At 43.1% G+C, this 21,865-nt stretch overlaps 1 protein-coding gene across 1 annotated transcript in view; it reads left to right on the plus strand.

Moving 5' to 3' along the window:
* Window positions 1-21,865, plus strand: part of LOC146811714 (butyrophilin subfamily 1 member A1-like) — a 226,686-nt gene that overhangs the window by 100,971 nt on the left and 103,850 nt on the right. The window contains exon 4 of the mRNA XM_085618710.1: window positions 7,512-7,796. Within this exon, the coding sequence (XP_085474836.1) occupies window positions 7,512-7,796 (285 nt within the window). The remainder of the gene's footprint in view (window positions 1-7,511; window positions 7,797-21,865) is intronic.

Raw genomic sequence — 21,865 nt, forward strand, 5'->3', positions numbered from 1 at the left:
CTAAAAATTACTATTCCAACTCCACAGAGTGCAACAGTAGGGAAAGTGTTGGATAGCGTAGGGTTAAAAATTACTATTCCAACTCCAGAGAGTGCAACAGTAGGAAAAGTGTTGGATAGCGTAGGGGTAAAAATTACTATTCCAACTCCAGAGAGTGCAACAGTAGGGAAAGTGTTGGATAGCGTAGGGGTAACAATTACTATTCCAACTCCAGAGAATGCAACAGTAGGGAAAGTGTTGGATAGCGTAGGGTTAAAAATTACTATTCCAACTCCAGAGAGTGCAACAGTAGGAAAAGTGTTGGATAGCATAGGGGTACAAATTACTATTCCAACTCCAGAGAGTGCAACAGTAGGGAAAGTGTTGGATAGCGTAGGGGTAAAAATTAGTACTCCAACTCCAAAGAGTGCAACAGTAGGGAAAGTGTTGGATAGCGTAGGACTAATAATGACTATTCCAACTCCAGAGAGTGCAACAGTAGGGAAAGTGTAGGATAGCGTAGGGGTAACAATTACTATTCCAACTCCAGAGAGTGCAACTGTAGGGAAAGTGTTGGATAGCGTAGGGGTACAAATTACTACTCCAACTCCAGAGAGTGCAACAGTAGGGAAAGTGTTGGAATGCGTAGGGGTAAAAATTACTATTCTAACTCCAGAGAGTGCAACAGTAGAGAAAGTGTTGGATAGCTTAGAAGTTAAAAATAACATACTTTTAAATAAAATAATTATTTAAAATAATTAATAATTTAATTATTAAATAACTCAAAATTACTTACAAATACCAATACATAATTAATTAGCAAAAAAATATTAATAAATACCAATAAATAATAATTAAGGAATATTAATTACCAATTTAAACATTATTGAACAATTAAATTTTGTATACCAAAAATTAATTATCAAACATTAATTACCAATTAAAAAATCTTAAACAATTACATATTTTTTAACACAAAATAATAATTATTATACATTAATTACCAATAATAATTTATTATTAATATATTAATTAGAAATATCACTAAATAATATTTAAACATATTTAATTACCAATTGATTATTAATCAACAATAAATTATTTTTCATAACCAAAAAAGTATTATTTTAAATATTTACCAATTAATAATTAATCTACAATTAATTAATTATCAATACCCAACTACAAATTTAATAATTACCTAATTAGATTTCAATTACTTCCAACACTATTCCCCTATAAACGCACGAAACACTCAAATAATAAAAGAATACAGTTAACATAATTATCAATTAATCAATTATTCAAAACTAATTACCAATTAATAAAAACTTAATTACCAATTAATACTTAATTAACAATAATATAATTAACAATTAATCAATTATTCAAAACTAATTACCAATTAATAAAAATTAATTACCAATTAATACTTAACAATAATATAATTATCAATACCAATAAATAAATATAAATATTACTTAATTACAATTAAATTACTTCCCACCCTCTTCCCCTATAAACCCACAACCCGCTACAGAATTTAAACGCAAAAATTATTTTAAAAAAATTTATAATTCCTAAAAATGTATAATTAATTTCATATTATTAAATTACTTCCCACCCTAATCCCCTATAAACCCACAACCCGCTACAGAATTTAACGCAAAAATTATTTCAAATTAATTTATAATTCCTAAACATTTATAATTAATTTCATATAATTAAACTACTTCCCACCCTGTTCCCCTATAAACCCACAACCCGCTACAGAATTTAAACGCAAAAAATATTTAAAATTAATTTATAATTACCAAAAATGTATAATTAAATTCATATAATTAAATTACTTCCCACCCTATTCCCCTATAAACCCACAACCCGCTACGGTACTAAAACACAAAATTAACTTTAAAAAAACCATTATTAACATATATAAATTGTATACATATATTTTAAAAACAGTAGAACACTTAACAAAAAATAATTAACACATACATATTAAATACATAACAATATTATAAATATCGATATTAGTGACATGGATATTAGTAACATCGATATATTTCATATCGATATTACTAACTTCGATATTACTATCATCGATATAACAAAAATCGATATGACTTACCTTAGGGTCGATATTCTGTCCATCGATATTCTTGACATCGATATTCTGTCCCTACGATATTCTAGACTCGATATTATGGTATGTCGAAATTAAATTATCGATATTTAGACTGCTCACCGTACAGTATGGCTTTCTCAACTCCCTGGAGGGTTTCTTGTGATAACACGGCCCCCAGGCCTTGGTCCGATGCATCTGTCTGGAGAATAAAAGGAAGGGTGTAGTCGGGACTTGCCAACACGGAGTCTGATGTGAGGGAAGACTTTAGTGTCTCAAAGGCCAGGATCATGTTAGGAGTGGGTTATTTCAATATGGCTTCTGCTCTTGCGGTTTTCTGAAGCAGGTCCGTCCAGGGGACCGCTGTCTGAGAAAAGTTAGAAATGAATCAACGATAATAACCGATTAACCCTAAAAAGGCTTGGAGGTCCCGCTTGGTCAGGGTAAAGGTATTTGGGAGATAGCCGCTAATTTGTTATTTTGGGGTCTGATGACTCCCTCCCCCAACAGATACCCCAGGAATCGGACCGTCTGTGCTGCTAAATGGCTTTTGGCAGGGTTAATTTTTAGGCTGCGACGCCCTAACGCCTGAATTGTCTGGTGTAGATGTCTCAGATGCTGCTCCCATGTGTCGCTATAGATGATGATATCGTCTATATAAGCCCCTGCATATCTTTCATGGGGTTGAAGAATGAGGTTCATGGCTCTTTGAAAAGTGGCAGGGGCCCCGTGCAGCCGGAAAGGCAAAACTTTGAATTGGTACAACCCATCTGGGATTGAGAAAGCCGTTTTCTCTCTGTCTTGTTTTCTCACCGGGATCTGCCAATATCCCTTGCATAAGTCCAGGGTGCTGATATATTTAGCTTTGCCTATTCGCTCGATCATTTCATCCACCCTGGGTAGGGGATGGGTGTCAAACTCTGATATTTTGTTCATTTCCCGTAAGTCAATCCAAAAGCGTACTGACCCATCCGGCTTAGGGACTAGAACGATGGGCGAACTCCATTCGCTCACTGAGGGCTCGATGATTCCCATCCTCAACATTTGCTGCACTTCTTCTTTAATGGTATTCCTGCGTACCTCACATATCCGATAAGGTCTGATGCGTACTCTTTTCCCTTGAAGGGTTTTAATGGAATGTTCCAAGAAGGATGTTTTCCCGGGGGACAGGGAAAACACGTCTTGTCCCCAAGTTGTTGCCTCAGGTTGGGAGGAAGGTCGGTGTCAATGCTTTGGTCGAATAAAGGAACTTGTCCCACTGTCATGCCCACTAGTGTTGGAACGGGGCCCTCCCACTTCTTCAGCAGATTGATGTGGTATATCTGTGACGTGCCCCGGTTCTTATCGGTCTTAACGCGGTAAGTCACAGGTGTTATCTTCTCCATCACTGTATATAGACCCTGCCACTGTCCCAGTAACTTATGGTCAGAGAAGGCCATCATGAGTAGCACCTGATCCCCTATAGAGAAGGATCTATCTCTGGCCTTTTTATCATATTGGGCCTTCCGGGCTGCCTGGGCTTCTTCCATATTGTTTCGGACTATGGTCCGGATTTGTCCTAAATGGGTTTTGAGGTTAGAAACATATTCAACCAGGGGTTTGGTGTTGTTCTGTTCATTCTCCCATGTTTCATGAGCCATCTCTAACAGGGATCGCGGTTAGTGACTGTACAACAACTCAAAAGGGGAGTAACCTGTGCTCTTTTGTACAGTACAGTGGATGGCGAACAATGCTAGGGGTAACATGTCCTCCCATTTCCTTGTTTCCAGGGCAAGGAGTTATTTGAGAGTGGATTTAAGAGTGGCATTGTACCGTTCCACTAAACCATCCGTTTGTGGGTGGTACGCTGCGCTACGTATCTGCTTGATACCTAACTGGGCACACACTTGTTTCATTAGGTTTGATACGAATGGGGTTCCTTGATCTGTCAAAATCTCTTTTGGGAACCCCACACGGGAAAAATTAGTGATCATGGCTTTGGCTATGTTAGGGACATTTGGGTGTTGTAAAGCGATAGCTTCAGGGAAACAGGTGGCATAGTCGACCAGGACTAGCACATAATGACACCCGCTTCGAGAAGGCAACAAAGGACCTATGATGTCCATTCCTACTTTACAGAAAGGTTCATCGATGATGAGAGGACGAAGAGGCACACGGGGATGTCTATATCTGCTGTTTTTCTGGCATATTGGACATTCCCTGCAATATGTTTTCACCTGCTGGTAAACCCTGGCCAGTAAAATCTCTCCAGAATCAGTCACTCTGTCTTTTCATTGCTAAAATGACCCCCCAGGTGATGGCTATGGGCCAAGTATAGGACTTTGTCGTGAAAGGGCCCCAGGACCAATAGCTGGGGAGGGTGAGTGGGGTCTCCTTTCCTGCATAGTAACACATTCTTGATAAAGAAATAGGGACCTACTTGAAGGGGATCTTTATGGTCTAGGGCTCTGTCCCATACTTCTTGTAGGACATGGTCCTCCCTCTGGGCTGCGTGATAATTTCTATCCGTTTCCCAAAGGTTCACGTCATGGAGGACTGGGAAGACAGGGAAGGGTTTCCGCTTTTCCTGTCTTTAGTTCCAGCTTTTCCTAGCCTTGGAGGGAGGCCATTCGGGTTCTTCATCCCTGGCGAAAGGAGCACTGGTCCACCATTCTTCCTTTTCAGGTGGCGTTTCCAGGATCAGTTTAGATAGGTTCGGATAATCGTTCCCAAGGATGACCTGTTCCGGTAGGCGTGGAATAAGGCCCACCTTCAATGTGGATCCAGGATTGGTCGGGTGTTGAATGCGCACATGGATCGTAGGGTATTGCTTTTTGTCCCCATGTACGCATTGTATGGTTACTGTCCCCTCAATGGGTCCAATGCCCCTTTCTATGTCGCGGGGTCGGATAACGCTTTGCAGGCACCACGTATCAGCCAAGGCCATAATTGGTTGTCCATTCACTGAGACCTTACAGTGATAAGGGGGTGGCCGTCATTCGGGAGGGGAGCAATAGAAGTTGCGAACCATTCCAATCTCCATTGGTTTTTCTTTCTAGGGACAGAACCGTGCTATGTGTCCTATTGCCCCGCAGTGGAAACACTAGGGTCCAGCAGGGGGGGAAGGGGTTTGAACACGGTGGGACCAGGTATGACTGTGACGGGATCCGGCTTGCGTATGATTGAGGGTCAGATTGGACGGTGTCCTCCACTTCCTCCTGCCTTCCATGGTGGGTCTTCACGGCCCCTTTGTATTTCCTGGGCTCTACTGTATGCGCTGGCGATATCGACAGCCGTCTCTAGGGTAAGATGTGCGTGCTGTCGGACCCACTTTTGAATAGGAGGATGAATGGAGGCCAAATATTGTTCAAGGTAGATTTTGGCCATTATTCCCTCCTTGGATGTATCGGCGGGTTTCAGCCAACGATCGGCCATGTCCTCTACCCTGAAGTATAGTGCCCTGGGAGTCTCCTGGGGACTCTCCTTTAGCTGCCAGAGTCTTATCCTGTAGGTTTCGTCATCAACTCCCAATCGTTCCAGGATACACCGCGTAATATCAGCATACTGAGTCACTCCCTGTATGTTCGCGGCTTGATAAGCTGCTTGCAGATCACCGGACAATAAATGGCCCAGGTACTGTCCCCATTTGTCCGCTGGCCAGGCCGCTGCCATGGCCATCCTCTCAAAGTTATTAAAGAAATAGTCCGGGTCCTCACCATTCACATATCTTTGTAACACCACAGAGGGAAGGGTGGTAGAGCCCCGCTGGTGTCCGATGGCTTCCATGATCTTCTCCATGACTACCTCATGCTTTGTGTAGTTAGCCTCGATCTTCTTCGACCACCGCGAGAACCCGCTCCATCACTTTTCCAAGGGTCTCCTGGCTTTCCGCCATTTTTGCTAATACAGCTTCCATGTCTCCGGACGGTCCCACTTCTGACACCACCTGTGGGAGGGCAGGCCAGATAAACAGACGCGTAGGCCGTATTTAAGTGGCAATGGTGGTGATTATATTTAAGCTTATTAAGTCCTTGTGTGATAGGGGCCGTCAAATGCACTTCTCCTTCTTCGGATACGTCCTCCTTCTTGTCGCTTTGGGCTGATGGAAACCGTTGTTCAGACGCACTCCACGAACTCCTGTTCCTTTCACACGGAGGCTCACAAAAAGGGAAACATAGAAGGGAGCCGTCAGATACTGTATGCTTTTTCTTAGTTAATCCTGTTAACGTACCCGTCACCACACCCGACCGGTGTTAGAAACTAACAAAAAGACCCCAAACCAAGGAAAGACAAAAAGAGTGGGGTATTGTGCAGAAAAGGTGTACACTAGCCAACTTTGACCAATAAAGCAATAATCTTCCCAACAGCTATCCCTTAATTCTTGCTGTGGTTTAACAAAAACAAATGATCGAAAATGCTAAACAACTTAAAGTGTGCCAACGGGTCAGTGTTGCGACTTACAATGCGCTCACTGTACCGCCTCCCCACTCATAGTCTCAACAACCCTCCCGTCGCCTCCAATCCCTTCCCTTTTTCACCCCTTCTCACACTCTGACGCTGGAATCTGGGGCTCACGGATCAATCCTCGGCACCGGCGGCAGGTCAGCTCAGCACCATGTGACTCTGGGCAATAGCTTGCTTAATCTTCCCGACGGCCCCCAGTGCCGGGATGCCTTCAGATAGCTGTTTGCGCTTTACAAATACTGAATTTACATTTTACATTTACATTTTTTTACTCACTCACCGACTCCGCCGCAACTCTCCTGAGCTGCAGCCGCTCTCCAGCATCCTCCGGTGGGCACCACCAATCTTCGCTCCACCTTTCGATTTTTTCACCGTCTGCAACTCCGTCTTCCTCTGCGATACTGCCTTTGTCCTTCTCTGTACTCTTGCCTCGTCCTGATTCCTCTCCGCCTCCTGTAGTCACCTCTTCTTCCTGTGTCAACTGGTCCCTTTTCTCTTTTTACGAACCTGTCCTTCCGGGGTCAGCTCCTCCCACTTCCGCCTCGTCGTCCCGCACTTGTTGCTCCTGTAGGAATACATGACAAGGGAGAGGGGTCATCCTGTCGAATGGCGGAAAGTATGTATCCGGGTCTGCTTCCCAGCTCGAGGGTCGTCTCGGGGACAATGAGCCGGACGAGCAGGTAAGACACAGGTCCCCAATGGCACCCCCTCACAACTGTATATCAGATTATTGATATATCACATCAAGAGCTGGCTTCCTACAGCATAGTACCGCTTTCCAGCAAAATTGCAGAGAACAGGATTAAAAAAGGGTTGGGTGTAGTCTAGTCAGACAGAGATGTTTGTAAGCATATGTTGTCATGCAACAGTCAAAGGAAGGTGTTTTGTAGAAGGGCTCTAATGGTCTTTATCTTTTTGTTGATGTGCCTTTCTGTGACCCTAATTTCCCTTTGCTGTTTTGTAGCAACGGGATCTGATCCTAGCATTGGCATTGAAGTCCTCCAAGATGGTGGGATAAAGATGATGTGCTTGTCGACAGGATGGTACCCAGAGCCCAAGTTGCTGAATATAAAAGATGATGAACAGATGGCGACAGGGGACTTTTCTGAGATAAAGGTCCAGCAGGAAGATCACTACTATAGTCTTGAATACTCTCAGGTCATAACACAGAATTACAACAAGCCCTTTACTTGTGTGGTCGGAACAGTACTCTCCAATCAGCAGAAAGAGTCATCACTTAATGTATCAGGTGAGTGGCGGTAACAAAGTTCAGACATTTTGGGTGACATCTGAACAAAATGGCCCTGTGGTATGGCAATTCAGTGTGCCTTGCTTAGGAGTTAGTTTCTGTTTGGGGACTTGGATGCTGCCTTTGATTAAGATTCTGAACAAATCTGAATAGTTTTATGTCTATCCCAGTCCACTTTAACTGCCATGTCTGACATGGTTTTCCTTCATTAGCATTTTAAATTACTGACTTTTGGTGAGCTTGCCACTCTGTAGAAAACTTACTAACATTAGTGAGAAATTAATCACTGTGCATGTGTGATGCTCAAACTACTCAAATCTCTCACTCGCGCTGCCTTGCATCCTCTTTCCAATTGCATATGCTGATTAAAAAAGTTAGAACCATCCATCAGTGTTTATTTTTCCTCAACTTGGGGCCACCGTTAAGCATGCTTTCATTTTTTGTCTTTTCTGTATTAAAGTGTGGTCCCAACATCCTAAGCCCCAAAGTTCAGGCTTTGAGTCATGCTTCTTGTAGATTAAACAATTTGTTCAAGCTAAACCACTAGGTATTGCATCTACTTTCTTGCACGTAACCATCCAGTCCTTGTCTTTTTCTTTGCCTAATGATCAAAATTTACCTGTCCCTCTGTATCAAGAATATAAAAAAACATTCTTCACTTAATGAGAACAGAGGTAAGTATTCAAAACTTCTTACTGTTTTTTTATGGGGCCACTCAGAACCTTGCAGTGAAGTCTCAAGCGCCCCGTACCTGTGTAGTTTTGCATCCATGTCTCTGTCTTTGATTTAATATATGTGAAAGTAACTCCAGAGTGGGTGAAGAAACCTATTCACACCACCAGTTTGCCCTTGCAAAGTTAAAGGAGCACTGTGAGTAAAGTGTGGTATAATAGTGCTTCTCAGGGGCATGAAACCAGTTGGTGCAATTGCACTGTAATATTTATACTAGCTTACCTTTTGGGCACATTGTAGCCACTGGTGGATCAGTATATGCAAAATTGCTACTCTGTAGGTCTTGTACCACCAGCTATACATCTAGTGCATGTGGCTTCAGACAGACTGCTTGCCTAAAGTTGTTATTTCCAGACCATATAGAACTGTATCAGCATGAAAGAGAAATGTTAGCAGCCAGGGTCATCATCAACATATTCTTATGAAGAATACCCTAGTTTGCCGCTACCCAGATGGCCTGTACCCTCACAAGGCCACCAGGTTTACTTTGTGACTAGCATCTCAGAGTTCTTCAGCTGTGCATGAGCCTTTGCTGTGGGCACTCAGGCCTCCCACATTTTAGAGGATCAGGAGTCCAACATTAGGCTGTGGGAGGAAAACAAGGATGAGGCCCAGGTGAAAGGCTGAGCGATGAGGGTTATAACATTACCTCATGTCTACAGTAAGCACAACCCAGGGCCTCTCTCAAGGCATAGGTGTGGATGGAGAACTTTCTGTTTGATGCATGTGTGGCTGTAGATACACATGGTGTCCATACTCCTGCCTTCTAATATGAATCCCAAATGTTTTCAAGCTGTTTTTCTCTGAAGAATTCTTCTTGAGTCACAAGTTAGTGTGACTCCATCTATTGTTGGTAATGCACCTAATCATCGGCTCCTGTCAGCTGAAGAAGGCTCTTCGAGACCACCTAGTTTTTCAACTCGAGACATTGCGCAGCAGCAGAGATAAAACCCCAAAACTCTTTGCCACCCAAGTCCTTGAGGGGGAACATCATCTGGAGCCATGTCCTCCAAAGAGGAGGTTGCCTCACCCAACGCTAGTTCTGGCTCTGACCTCAAGATCGAAGGTTGTGAATATGGTTACCCCTCCCCTTCCCTCTCAACCCACTCACACTCCGAGTAGCAACCCCATATGGGGATGCAGCCTCTCTGGACCCACAGAGACATGCTTCACGACCACCACTGCCTTTGGGCCATGGTCAGCACAGACTCCACGCCCAACCTTGGCTCTGCTAAAGATACTAAAGCTGACTCATTCTACGCCGACTGCTCTTGGCTTAGAACCAACCCGATCTTCAGATCCCAAACTTTCGGCGTAGAAACCAAAATCAATGTTGGTTCCAATTTGACACAGACAAACATTTTTTATCCATCGGCTTTGTCAAACTGGTCCTCCAAAAACTACAGGACGAACTCTGTGCCCACCAGAGACATATCATCATCCACTGCCAGACAAGCTGAATCCTTAGGCAAACTCTGGCATCTGCCACTCAGCCTTCTAAAAGACAGCTTACCTCCGTGGAAGCCCTTGAGCTCCCACCACCGACCAAGCAGCAGAAGAAGCAAGACAAATCCACCAGTCATCTTACTCAGCATGATCTAACTACCTGTCCAGGCCTCGAAAAATCATAATCATTTTACTAGACCTGCAGGTCTAGTGACTTAAATAATCTACTCAACCTACTTGTAATGCTCTTTGAGGAAATATGAATTTTGTGATCAGTTATGTCCCCTATCGTAGACCCCAACGGCTCCATGTGCATGCTATAAGTACATGTATGTTCCCTCCAGTTCCAGTTTTGAAGACGCAAATATATGTGCGTCCACCGTCAACATGTCCTCTTTCAGATCCGCCATGAATGGGTCAGATATTCCATTCCTAAGTATGAAAGGCCACCGACTTTATGTGGTTCACTTTCCACATTTTACAGATTCAGGCGAGTAGGCCCAGAATTCTGTCATCAAGCCTTTTCCTGCCTTCTGCCTCTGAAAGCTCCAGTCTGAGCCTGCATCTGTATCCATGAACTTTGCCCTACTCCCTGCGCGGCTAACGGTGCCTGATCCAGCCTGTTGCCTGCCAAAAACTGTATTTCACCTTCAAGATTATCTGCTCCGCCCCTCATCCGATACATTCCTGTCTAGTAGTTTAGGTAAACATTCCTCCAGCTACCGTGCAAAGGGCCAGGCCTCGCTGTCCTCATGCAAGTAATTCATAGCCCCCGTTACCATGGAATATTCCTACCCCCTCGCATCTCGTGTAGACACTTAGACGCTTGTACACGCACTAACAGTCAGTATAGAATAGATTCTATCCTAGAAACCTTTCCTTTTGGATAACACAGTTCTTTAAACATAGGATATTAGATATGATTTGGGATTAGGTTGACATGACCCCAGACTTCTGTCTCCACATGTAGAGCTAAATGTCAAGTCCCCTTCACCCTCTAGTTGCACGTCAATCACACGTCATGCGGCTGCGCGCGCATCTCTGCCAAATATTTCTGCTGACATTACAGGATTCTCTTATGGATCCACCCACTTGTGACATCATGTATAATGACGTTTATTAAATTACGCCCATATGTCCGCCTTTATTAGTTACGTATGCATATTTTATCTGTATTATCAGCTGTTACGCCTCCTGCATCTGTTTCACTGTAATGCATTTTCTATAAAACTGATTATCTGTCAATAATGTATGCCTTTCCTTCCTGAACTTTCGTGGTGATGGAATAGAAGCCTGCAATTCGAATTGTATTCCTTTGTATAGGAATAAAGCCTTTTAGAACCTCTAATACCACGGATTCTGCCTCTTATATTTACTGAGTTATTCTTACTAGACTTTACCGCATAAAAAATAGTACCAATAATGAAATATTTACCACATAAATTGCCGCCCGAACAGGGACACTTTCTCATCTCACGCGCCGGAGGTGCGTTGCAGGCCCGGCCTGCTGCCACAGCTGAACGGACAAAAACGCGTACCTGCAGGATTTCCTGTATCTCCCTCCGGCCAAGCGGGGGCGACTGAGGCTGCGATCAACACCCAGACGAGGCGGTGAGAAGTGCGAAGTATCCCGACCAGAGCCTAGCTGAGAGAGCAAGATCCGAGGTATACAGAGGCCCACCAGGTTCCGAAGTTCCGAGTCCAATCAAGTCGAGTCCAGTCCGGTTCAGTTTCAGTTCCGTTCCGAGGCCTTCCGTTCCGAGCTACCCGGTGAGTACCATTACCGGGGAGGCATTTTACGTGCACATAGTCTGTGCCGGTCAAGACGGGTTTGGGTACACAAATCCGGTCTGCACTGTTTCAGCAGTGTATCTGTACTGTTTAGCAGTATATATAGTATGTCTTGCATATAAATAAGTATTATCTAATGTCAGTATTATGTCAGTAACTAGTTTTCTATTAGTTATCATCGTTCGTTAAAACTGTTAAGTGTTAAATGTTTTAATACGTTCTATATATTGTGGTGTGAATGACTGTTCATTATTGTGTTCCTTGTATAAAGTGTGTTCTAGTAATAAGGTCTAAAAATGCCGCTCTTTTCGAAACTAAGACAGATCAAAACCAGAAAAGGGGTACTCGAAGAAGCTGTTCCCATTCCACCTAGGGACACTCCAGGGTACTTTATGTATCATAAACATGGCCTAGATGCCGTATTATTTCTTGATTTATGGGTGGACTACACCAAGGATTTGCCAGAAAATCAGAGATGGCCCGCAGCGGGGACCTGGGATGCAGATTGCATCATGAGAGTAGAAGAAGAATTATGGAAAAAGAAAGCCAGACAGTCACAGAAAGATGCCATTGAATTATGGCGTAAAGAATCATATAGACGTACAGAAAAAGCGCTCAGACAGGAAGAGAAAGGTAGAGAGAATTCAAATAAAACCCGAGAAAATCTATTAATTGAGGAAGGTACCCGAGTAAAATCAGAACAAGTAGATAGACAAAGAAACACTCTTATGAATGGTATGTATCCTCTTTTGGCCGAAGGGTTACCTAAGGCTACCCTGGAAATACCAAAAGACTTAACTCCTCCATTGCTCCCGATAAAAGCACATCCCAAAACACATCCCAAAACAGCAAAGGACGTTTTCCTTTCCTCCTATTTAGATGACGTAGCTCCCGAGTATGCTAATGCCATACCACACACACCGCTTGCCGATGGTGTTCAACACCAAGAGCATCCGTCTGTATCCCCGCAACTACAAACTCCTACACAAGTTCCCACAGGTCCGTCCGTTTCTACAGTTTTTCCCGCATCTACAATCTCTATCCTACGCCCAACGAATCCTTTCTTGCCCAGCACCTCAGATGGTGCTACAGGAGGTACGACAGACATGTTTGCCACACCGCCGCGAAATAAACAGACCCTTAGAGATTTAGCACTCCAACGTACACCTCAATTAGCGACATCCGACATGTTTAAAGAACAGCTTGTGGATTGTAGATACGATCCAGTGCCAGGTAGACAGGACAAATTGCTCATATCATCACTACGTATACGACGAGCTACATTATATTTAATGACGATACCAGGAATGGTTGAACACCTAGACAATATATATCGCTTTGTCCAAACAGGGCGAGGTCCAGAAAGTATTAACGAAGCTATGGAATACCAGAAAGTGGATGTCCAAAGACAACTACTACGTTTTTTCATAAATTGCGTAATTAGGAATCAAGACAGGCCTGGGGCAGATCACGATACCATGCAAAGACTTGCCAAATGGGGTCAGAACATATCAGAAGAGAAACATGATAGACAGGCGTGTATAATCGCCATGTGTCGAAAGATCCGCAAGGAAGTAGAACGAATACATAAAGAAAGACGAGAAACAGACAGAGTAGAATCAGAAGAAGAGGAGGAGCAAGAATCAGAACAATTAGAAACGATAGCTTATGTAGGTAGAGGAAGACCCCATAATAATACCAGAGGTTTTAATGACCCGATACGTCCGATACGTCCAGAATATAATCGACATTTTCAAACCCCTATGTTATATACAAAGTCCCCCGAACACCTATTCCAAGCCGCTGATAAATTACTCCGAGATCGAAGGGGGTACCACATGCTCGATTCCATGGACGAACAAGAATTAGCCAGGTCAGCAGTACAATGGGCTGATAGTCCTAGCGAATACAATGATGATGCACTAGCACACACCTTTCTGAATCTTGACCCATACGAACAACGTTTAGCTAGTATATACATGATTCAACACCTCCTTATACTATATAAAAGCCAACACTCTGATCCAGGACCCTTACCTGACATGTTGACAGAACTACTCACGAATAAATGGAGAGGGTCAGGTACTGATTTAATTAATGAAATTCTAGAATTCCGAAACCAGTATATAACTTTCGTATGCCCAGAACACGTTCCAATTCCCATTATGGGAAGAAAAATGTATCACATAGATAGACAGAATCCGTTACGCGAAGTACACCCAATCAGAGGTGAAGGTAATAACTTTACACGCGTGTTTGTGTACACGCCTATAACAAAAATCGAATTATTAGAAATGAAGAAAGTAGTACCCAGCCATGACAAGGATCCGGCAGGTTTCCACCGTGAGATAAAAGACATGTTACTCATGGGAGAGTATACCTACCCCGACATTATGAAAATATTAAAAGTCCTATTACCCGCCGGTGTTTACGAGAAACTCAAAGAAAAGGAATGGGAGGTGGGAGACCAAAATATAGATTGGACAGCATTAGAAAACGAAGAAAGGGCCCGAGCTGCAGGAGCAGGGCTTGGGGAAAAGACTACAGCACTACCAGGATTACTAGTACAGGTACTGCCGCGTTTATTAACTACGAAAAAGGAAGACTGGGGTGCAATCTCAGCCTGTAAACAAAAACAAGATGAAGACACTAGTGATTTCTATTCCCGATTTGAAAAATGTTTTGGTATAAATAGTGGCATAAAAGCAAGTAGCGAGTCATATCCACATCTGTTTGTGACAAAATTAGTTGAAAATTCCCTACCACAAGTCAAGAATAGAGTATTGAAATTCGAAAGTACCTGGCAAGGTAATACCCCGTCACAGATGTTACAGATGTTACAATATCACCACAATAGAATTAGAGAAGAACAAGAACACGAACAAAGACGTATGAAGGATACAAAAATGAAAATGCTTGTTGCTCAGTCAGTTCCAGCTGATGGTCATCTAAAGGGTGATTCCGCAGGTCCTACGAGAGGGACATGCAACTATTGTAAACAACAAGGTCATTATATACACGATTGTCCAGTCCTGAAACATAATATTGCCACAGGTAGAACCCAGGAGAGACCACGTCCACCTAGACAGGATCAGAATCAACAACAAATCCCTCAGCATGCACAACCTAGGTTAGCTCCGCAACAGCTAGCTCCGCAACAGGCAGCTCCACAACAGACCGTAGCACCACCACAAACGCAGCCTATTGCTGCAACACAAGCAACGACACAACAGATGTATCAGTACGCACAAGCAGATTATCCCGATTATCAGCGATATACATGAAATAGCCTAGAGAGGGAAGTTGGCTTACCCCTTATTGAGGTTCCTGTAGACCAAGAGGGACCTTATGTACATAGTGAACTATTAGGGGAAGACAGAAAGTTTTTACTTGACACAGGGGCAAGCAGAACAACTATAAGACGCAGTGAAGTTCCAGGGGCACCCCTCTCAGGCTCACAGAATATTTCCCTTGGATTCTCAGGAAAACCTATAATTAATGACGTAACACAACCTCTTCCACTCACGGTTGATCCATTGACACGTACTACAGATTTATTACTTACTAAATCATGTCCAGAAAACTTGTTAGGTATAAAAACATTGAAAGCTCTAGGAGCCATAATATGTTGTTCTCCGGAAGGAGTACGATTATTTTTACGTGACTTTAAAGGTCACTACGTGTCTAGAGACATGGATCACCGGTTACAGAATTTACCTACACATTTATGGGCACAAGGCCCCACTGATGTTGGTTGCATGAACATTACACCATATCGAGTTACACTGAAAACAGGAGTAGTACTACCACGAATGCGACAATACAAGTTACCACCCGATGCTGTTGTGGCTTTACTGCAAATCATTGACGAGCTCATTGCACAAGGAGTGGTTGTCGAAACCGACTCCAATGTATGTAATTCCCCGATAATTCCGATTCTTAAAAGAACGGATCCAAAAGCACCACCAGTATATCGATTAGTTATTGATCTGCGCGAATTAAATAAATGTATTGTACCACAATACCCTGTGGTCCCAGATATCTCTTCATTACTAACAGCTATTGACTCAGAAGCAACGTTCTTCACTGTAATTGATCTCAAGAATGCTTTCTTTAGCGTCCCAATAGATCCGGAAAGTCAATATCTGTTCGGATTCAGTTTAAATGGACGAAGTTTTAAATTCACACGCGCACCTCAAGGATTTACAGAAAGCCCCAGCATCTATAGCCAAGCACTGAAACGAGAACTTGACAGTATCCACATGCCCGTTAACACTGCCTTGCTTCAATATGTCGATGATCTGCTGATCACCGCCCGAAGTGAACATGAATGTGAAAAAGCGTCACTGACGGTTTTAAAATTTCTGGCCGACAAGGGGCACAAGGTGTCCCCTTCTAAGCTGCAATTCTGTGTCCAGCGAGTTGTTTACCTTGGGCACTCGCTGTCCAAGGAGGGAAGGCAGCTTACATCCGACCGCATCCAGTTAATTGCTAACATGTCAGCACCCAAGACACAAAAGGAGGTGCGGGCTTTTATAGGTCTCACTTCATACTGTAGGCAGTGGATCCCTCAATATGCATTTCTAGCAAAACCACTCATCCAGTTGACAACACAGGAGGCAGCCACATCGACTGTCCTCCCTTGGTTTCCAGAACATACACATGCCTTTGAAAGCTTAAAGAAAGCTTTATGCCAAGCACCTGTTTTAGCAACACCATGTTACAGTAAACAGTTTACACTCTTTGTTACAGAACGCGAAGGTACTGCCTTGTCAGTACTCACTCAGGAACAAGCAGGATCACACAAACCATGTGCTTATTTCTCTAGTACATTAGATCCAGTAGCTCAGGCTCTTCCTGCGTGCCTGAAATCGGTGGCAGCAACAGCTTTAGCTATCAGACAAAGCGATGCCATAGTGTTAGGACACCAATTGACAGTACAAGTACCACATGCAGTAGAGGTTCTCTTGAACCGCACACAAACACAACACTTGACTATAGCGAGACTCACTGGTTACGAATTGACATTATTTCAGCCACACATAGAAATCAGACGTTGTAATACGTTAAATCCTGCCACACTGTTACCAGTGGGCGGAACAGATCCATTGGCACATGATTGTGTCGAAGTCATTACTATCACGACGAAACCCAGACAAGACTTGACAGACATCCCTTTGTCAGATCCAGACTTAACATTGTATGTAGATGGGTCATGTATGAGAACAAGTACAGGAGAGTTAGTGGCCGCTTACGCAGTCACAACCGACACTGAAATCATTGAAACAAATTGTATTAACACTCTGTCAGCTCAAGCAGCAGAGCTCATCGCTCTGACACAAGCCTGTACTCAAGCCAAAAATAAGAAAGTCAACATATACACAGATTCACGTTATGCATTCGGAGTCGTCCATGACTTCGGCGTACTGTGGCGAGAGAGAGGTTATTTAACTTCTCACGGTGCCCACATCCAACACGGACCCCTCATTCAAGCCCTATTAGATGCGATTCATCTACCCACTGCAATATCGATTATGAAATGCAAAGCCCATACAAAAGTTACCGATATCATTTCTCGGGGTAATGACCTAGCTGACAGAACAGCTAAACAGACTGCTCAGAATCAGACTCACACAACTGACATGACAAAGACAATAGTTCCGACACCAACACATTGCATGACAGTTAAGGATCCCGCCCTTGATGTAATTGACATACAGACACATGCTACACCAGAAGAAATAAAGAAATGGACTGAATTAGGAGGGATCCAAACGGATCAAGGATGGATGACGAAGGAAAAATCTATATGGTTTCTTCCCGACTCCATGGTTCAAGTCATCATTAACACAATACATAGTCCAGCGCACCTAGGAGAAAAAGCTATGCTAGACAGCATTCAACACATTTGGTTCAACAAACACTTGCGAGCAGCAGCTAAACAAAAAGTTCGTACCTGTATGATATGTTGTCAGTTTAATCCAGGTAAAAGCATCCCCGTAGAGCAGGGTGGATTTCAACCTCCCGATCATGCTTTTGAAGTCCTCCAGATGGATTATATCCAGATGGAACGATGTCGAGGATTCAAATATGTTCTCGTAGTTGTCTGTGCTCTTTCCCGTTGGACAGAAGCCTACCCGGTTTCAGATTACACTGTCCCGACTACTGCCAAACAGTTAGTTCGAGAATTCTTCCCACGGTATGGTTTGCCACGTGTTGTCTACTCAGATAACGGCCAGCCATTCTCATCCGAACTAATGAAACATGTTTCCCTTTTGTTAGGTTACCAATGGAAATTCCACTGTGTCCGACATCCCGAGGCAGCAGGTCTCGTGGAACGCCATAATCAAACTCTGAAAATTAGATTGTCCAAAATATGTAGAGAAAAAGGTGTCGATTGGATAGTAGCCTTACCAGTTGCGCTCTTTTACATGAGAATGGTAGCACATTCTCGAACAGGGCTATCCCCGTACGAGGTGATCTTCGGTAGACCACCAAATATGTGGGGGACGCCTATACCTCGCAAAATCACTGATGTTGACTGTAATATGCTGACAGATTACCTGGCTTCCTTGATGTCTGCACTACAATCTTGTCGTTCACAGGTAGCTGCAGCTTTTCCCGATAATACTGAGGTGAAGCCCCATGACGTGGTTCCGGGCGACCTGGTTCTGGTCCGGAATTTCGACCGGAAGACCCAACTGGAGCCTAGGTGGAAGTTGCCGAAGCTAGTTCTACTAACCACAAGGACAGCCGTGAAAATCGAGGGACGTAAAGGGTGGTTGCACTCGAGTCATATCAAGAAATTTTATGGACTACCATCCAGTGTGAATACTCAGCCCTGCATTCCCTCACAGACAGACTCAAAACTCCCCTTGGTTGAACTAACAAACACTGAACTTTACAAACTAAAATTAAGGTCTAGCAAGTCAGACAATTTGATTGTTTAAGTCCTCTCCAAGGTGAATCGGTTGAATTTGTCTCTGACATGTATCCTCTAGACCGGAATAGAGAAAGAAATCAACAGATGCAGCTTAAAAAGCATGCGTATTGTAAATCACTTCGTAGTCACTGCACAGTAACATTATTAATTTTGTTTTTTCTAAGTCTTCTGATCATTATTTCCAGTATACTATTGCACATGTATTACCCTATTTTTAAGCGTGTTTACAATGTAACTGCAGAACATTCTTTTAGCGAATTACCTCCGCATGAGTTGTCCTATAGATTTGCGCTGCGCAACAACACATTCATTAGTATGTTACATCATTCCCATCAGACCAGCAATGCCACAAATTGTTGGATATGTGGCCGACTCCCTCCCTATCAGAACTATAAGGGAGTTTTGCCCCTCTTTCCCTATCCGTTCACACACAATGGCTCCTGTGGAGCATGGTTTAGTTTGATTAATTCCCTAGATTCGAATTCCGCAGTTTATCAAGACAACTGGGTATGGGGAAACCTGAACCTAGTTTTGCTTAAAGTCTGCTACCCTAACAAGGAGGGACTTCCCAAAAGAACAGGAACTGATCTAGAAAATGAAGTATATGGATTAGGTAATTTTACACTTAACCTCATGATCCTGAACGTTGAATCTGAAGCTACACCAATCTTGCCCGCCATGTCAGTATTCCCAGTAAAAGGGGAATTATGTGTAAGAAAGAATGGTTCCCTACACATGGGCCATAGTAAATGCACCACTGTAATAAAATTCAGTGATCAAGGCAAGTCTACATTTAGAGCTTCCCGTCATTCCTACTTCATATGTGGCCAGACCGCATATATACGTCTACCTCTAGACTGGGATGGTACCTGTTACATAGCATTCCTTCTACCACCTGTTTTCCTAGCTCCTCCTGATTATCATAGAAATACCCATTTAGTACACAATAGACAGCAGAGAGATCTCCCAATTGTCGATTACACTGAAACAGCATGGGAGCAATACACAGATTTCAATAAAGGTTTCTTTCCCTATATAGGTACAGTCACTAATAGTAAGCTGATACGTAGATTAACTAGAACCCTTGAAGCAGTAGTGAACGAGACTACTTCCGCCTTAGGCAATTTAACAGAAGAGCAGTCTGCTATGCGGATTGTTGTGCTTCAAAATCGTCTTGTCCTTGACGTCATCCTGGCCGATAGGGGCGGAGCTTGTAGGGTCATCGGATCAAGTTGCTGCGTTTTCATACCAGAAAATTCGCCGTCAGTATATAAAGCCATAACTCGCCTTCATAAGATTATGAGCCAGATACACCAGAGTCCAGGCACCTGGACTTGGTCCGGTTGGTTCTGGAGCGTGTTGTCAGCCTGGGGATGGAGAATCCTATCCTTCCTAGGTATTGGCTTTCTCATACTATTCAGTTGCTGCTTATGTCTACAATGTGGGCCAGCGATTTGTGGTCTGTGTGCCACATCGTGTATCCCACATCCGAGTTTTCGTTCAAGATCCCGGAAGAAGAAAGAAGAACAAATGATGCTATATGAGCAGATCGATGGATTGATGAAGATCGATATCTCCTGAGGGTCCGTAGGGGACAAGGAGGGAATGAGGAAATATGAATTTTGTGATCAGTTATGTCCCCTATCGTAGACCCCAACGGCTCCATGTGCATGCTATAAGTACATGTATGTTCCCTCCAGTTCCAGTTTTGAAGACGCAAATATATGTGCGTCCATCGTCAACATGTCCTCTTTCAGATCCGCCATGAATGGGTCAGATATTCCATTCCTAAGTATGAAAGGCCACCGACTTTATGTGGTTCACTTTCCACATTTTACAGATTCAGGCGAGTAGGCCCAGAATTCTGTCATCAAGCCTTTTCCTGCCTTCTGCCTCTGAAAGCTCCAGTCTGAGCCTGCATCTGTATCCATGAACTTTGCCCTACTCCCTGCGCGGCTAACGGTGCCTGATCCAGCCTGTTGCCTGCCAAAAACTGTATTTCACCTTCAAGATTATCTGCTCCGCCCCTCATCCGATACATTCCTGTCTAGTAGTTTAGGTAAACATTCCTCCAGCTACCGTGCAAAGGGCCAGGCCTCGCTGTCCTCATGCAAGTAATTCATAGCCCCCGTTACCATGGAATATTCCTACCCCCTCGCATCTCGTGTAGACACTTAGACGCTTGTACACGCACTAACAGTCAGTATAGAATAGATTCTATCCTAGAAACCTTTCCTTTTGGATAACACAGTTCTTTAAACATAGGATATTAGATATGATTTGGGATTAGGTTGACATGACCCCAGACTTCTGTCTCCACATGTAGAGCTAAATGTCAAGTCCCCTTCACCCTCTAGTTGCACGTCAATCACACGTCATGCGGCTGCGCGCGCACATCTGCCAAATATTTCTGCTGACATTACAGGATTCTCTTATGGATCCACCCACTTGTGACATCATGTATAATGACGTTTATTAAATTACGCCTATATGTCCGCCTTTATTAGTTACGTATGCATATTTTATCTGTATTATCAGCTGTTACGCCTCCTGCATCTGTTTCACTGTAATGCATTTTCTATAAAACTGATTATCTGTCAATAATGTATGCCCTTCCTTCCTGAACTTTCGTGGTGATGGAATAGAAGCCTGCAATTCGAATTGTATTCCTTTGTATAGGAATAAAGCCTTTTAGAACCTCTAATACCACGGATTCTGCCTCTTATATTTACTGAGTTATTCTTACTAGACTTTACCGCATAAAAAATAGTACCGGTAATGACATATTTACCACATCTTGACCCATAAACTGGTTTCAAATGATGTTATCCTGGGCAAATAATCTAATTCATTGAGCCACCAATTTCTTCATTATCACATATGGCTGCTGTACTAAAAACTCTTTTGTCTGATTTCATGGACTAAACTTGTATTCCATATATAATACAAATCTAGCCGCATAAAGGATAAACATGCCCCCGACTTGCCTCTTAGTTCATTAACACCATTGTCATCAGGGTGGGGTCAGGCATGTTTCTCAAATCAAGTTTAAAACCTAATATTTTAAAACAAATTATAATAAAGCATGAAATAGTAGCACACTGTCATTTGCAATCAGCAGATTTTACATTGAAATAACCACAACATTTTCCACTGA

Source organism: Triturus cristatus, chromosome 7 (assembly GCF_964204655.1).
Source record: "Triturus cristatus chromosome 7, aTriCri1.1, whole genome shotgun sequence".
Taxonomy (NCBI): domain Eukaryota; kingdom Metazoa; phylum Chordata; class Amphibia; order Caudata; family Salamandridae; genus Triturus; species Triturus cristatus.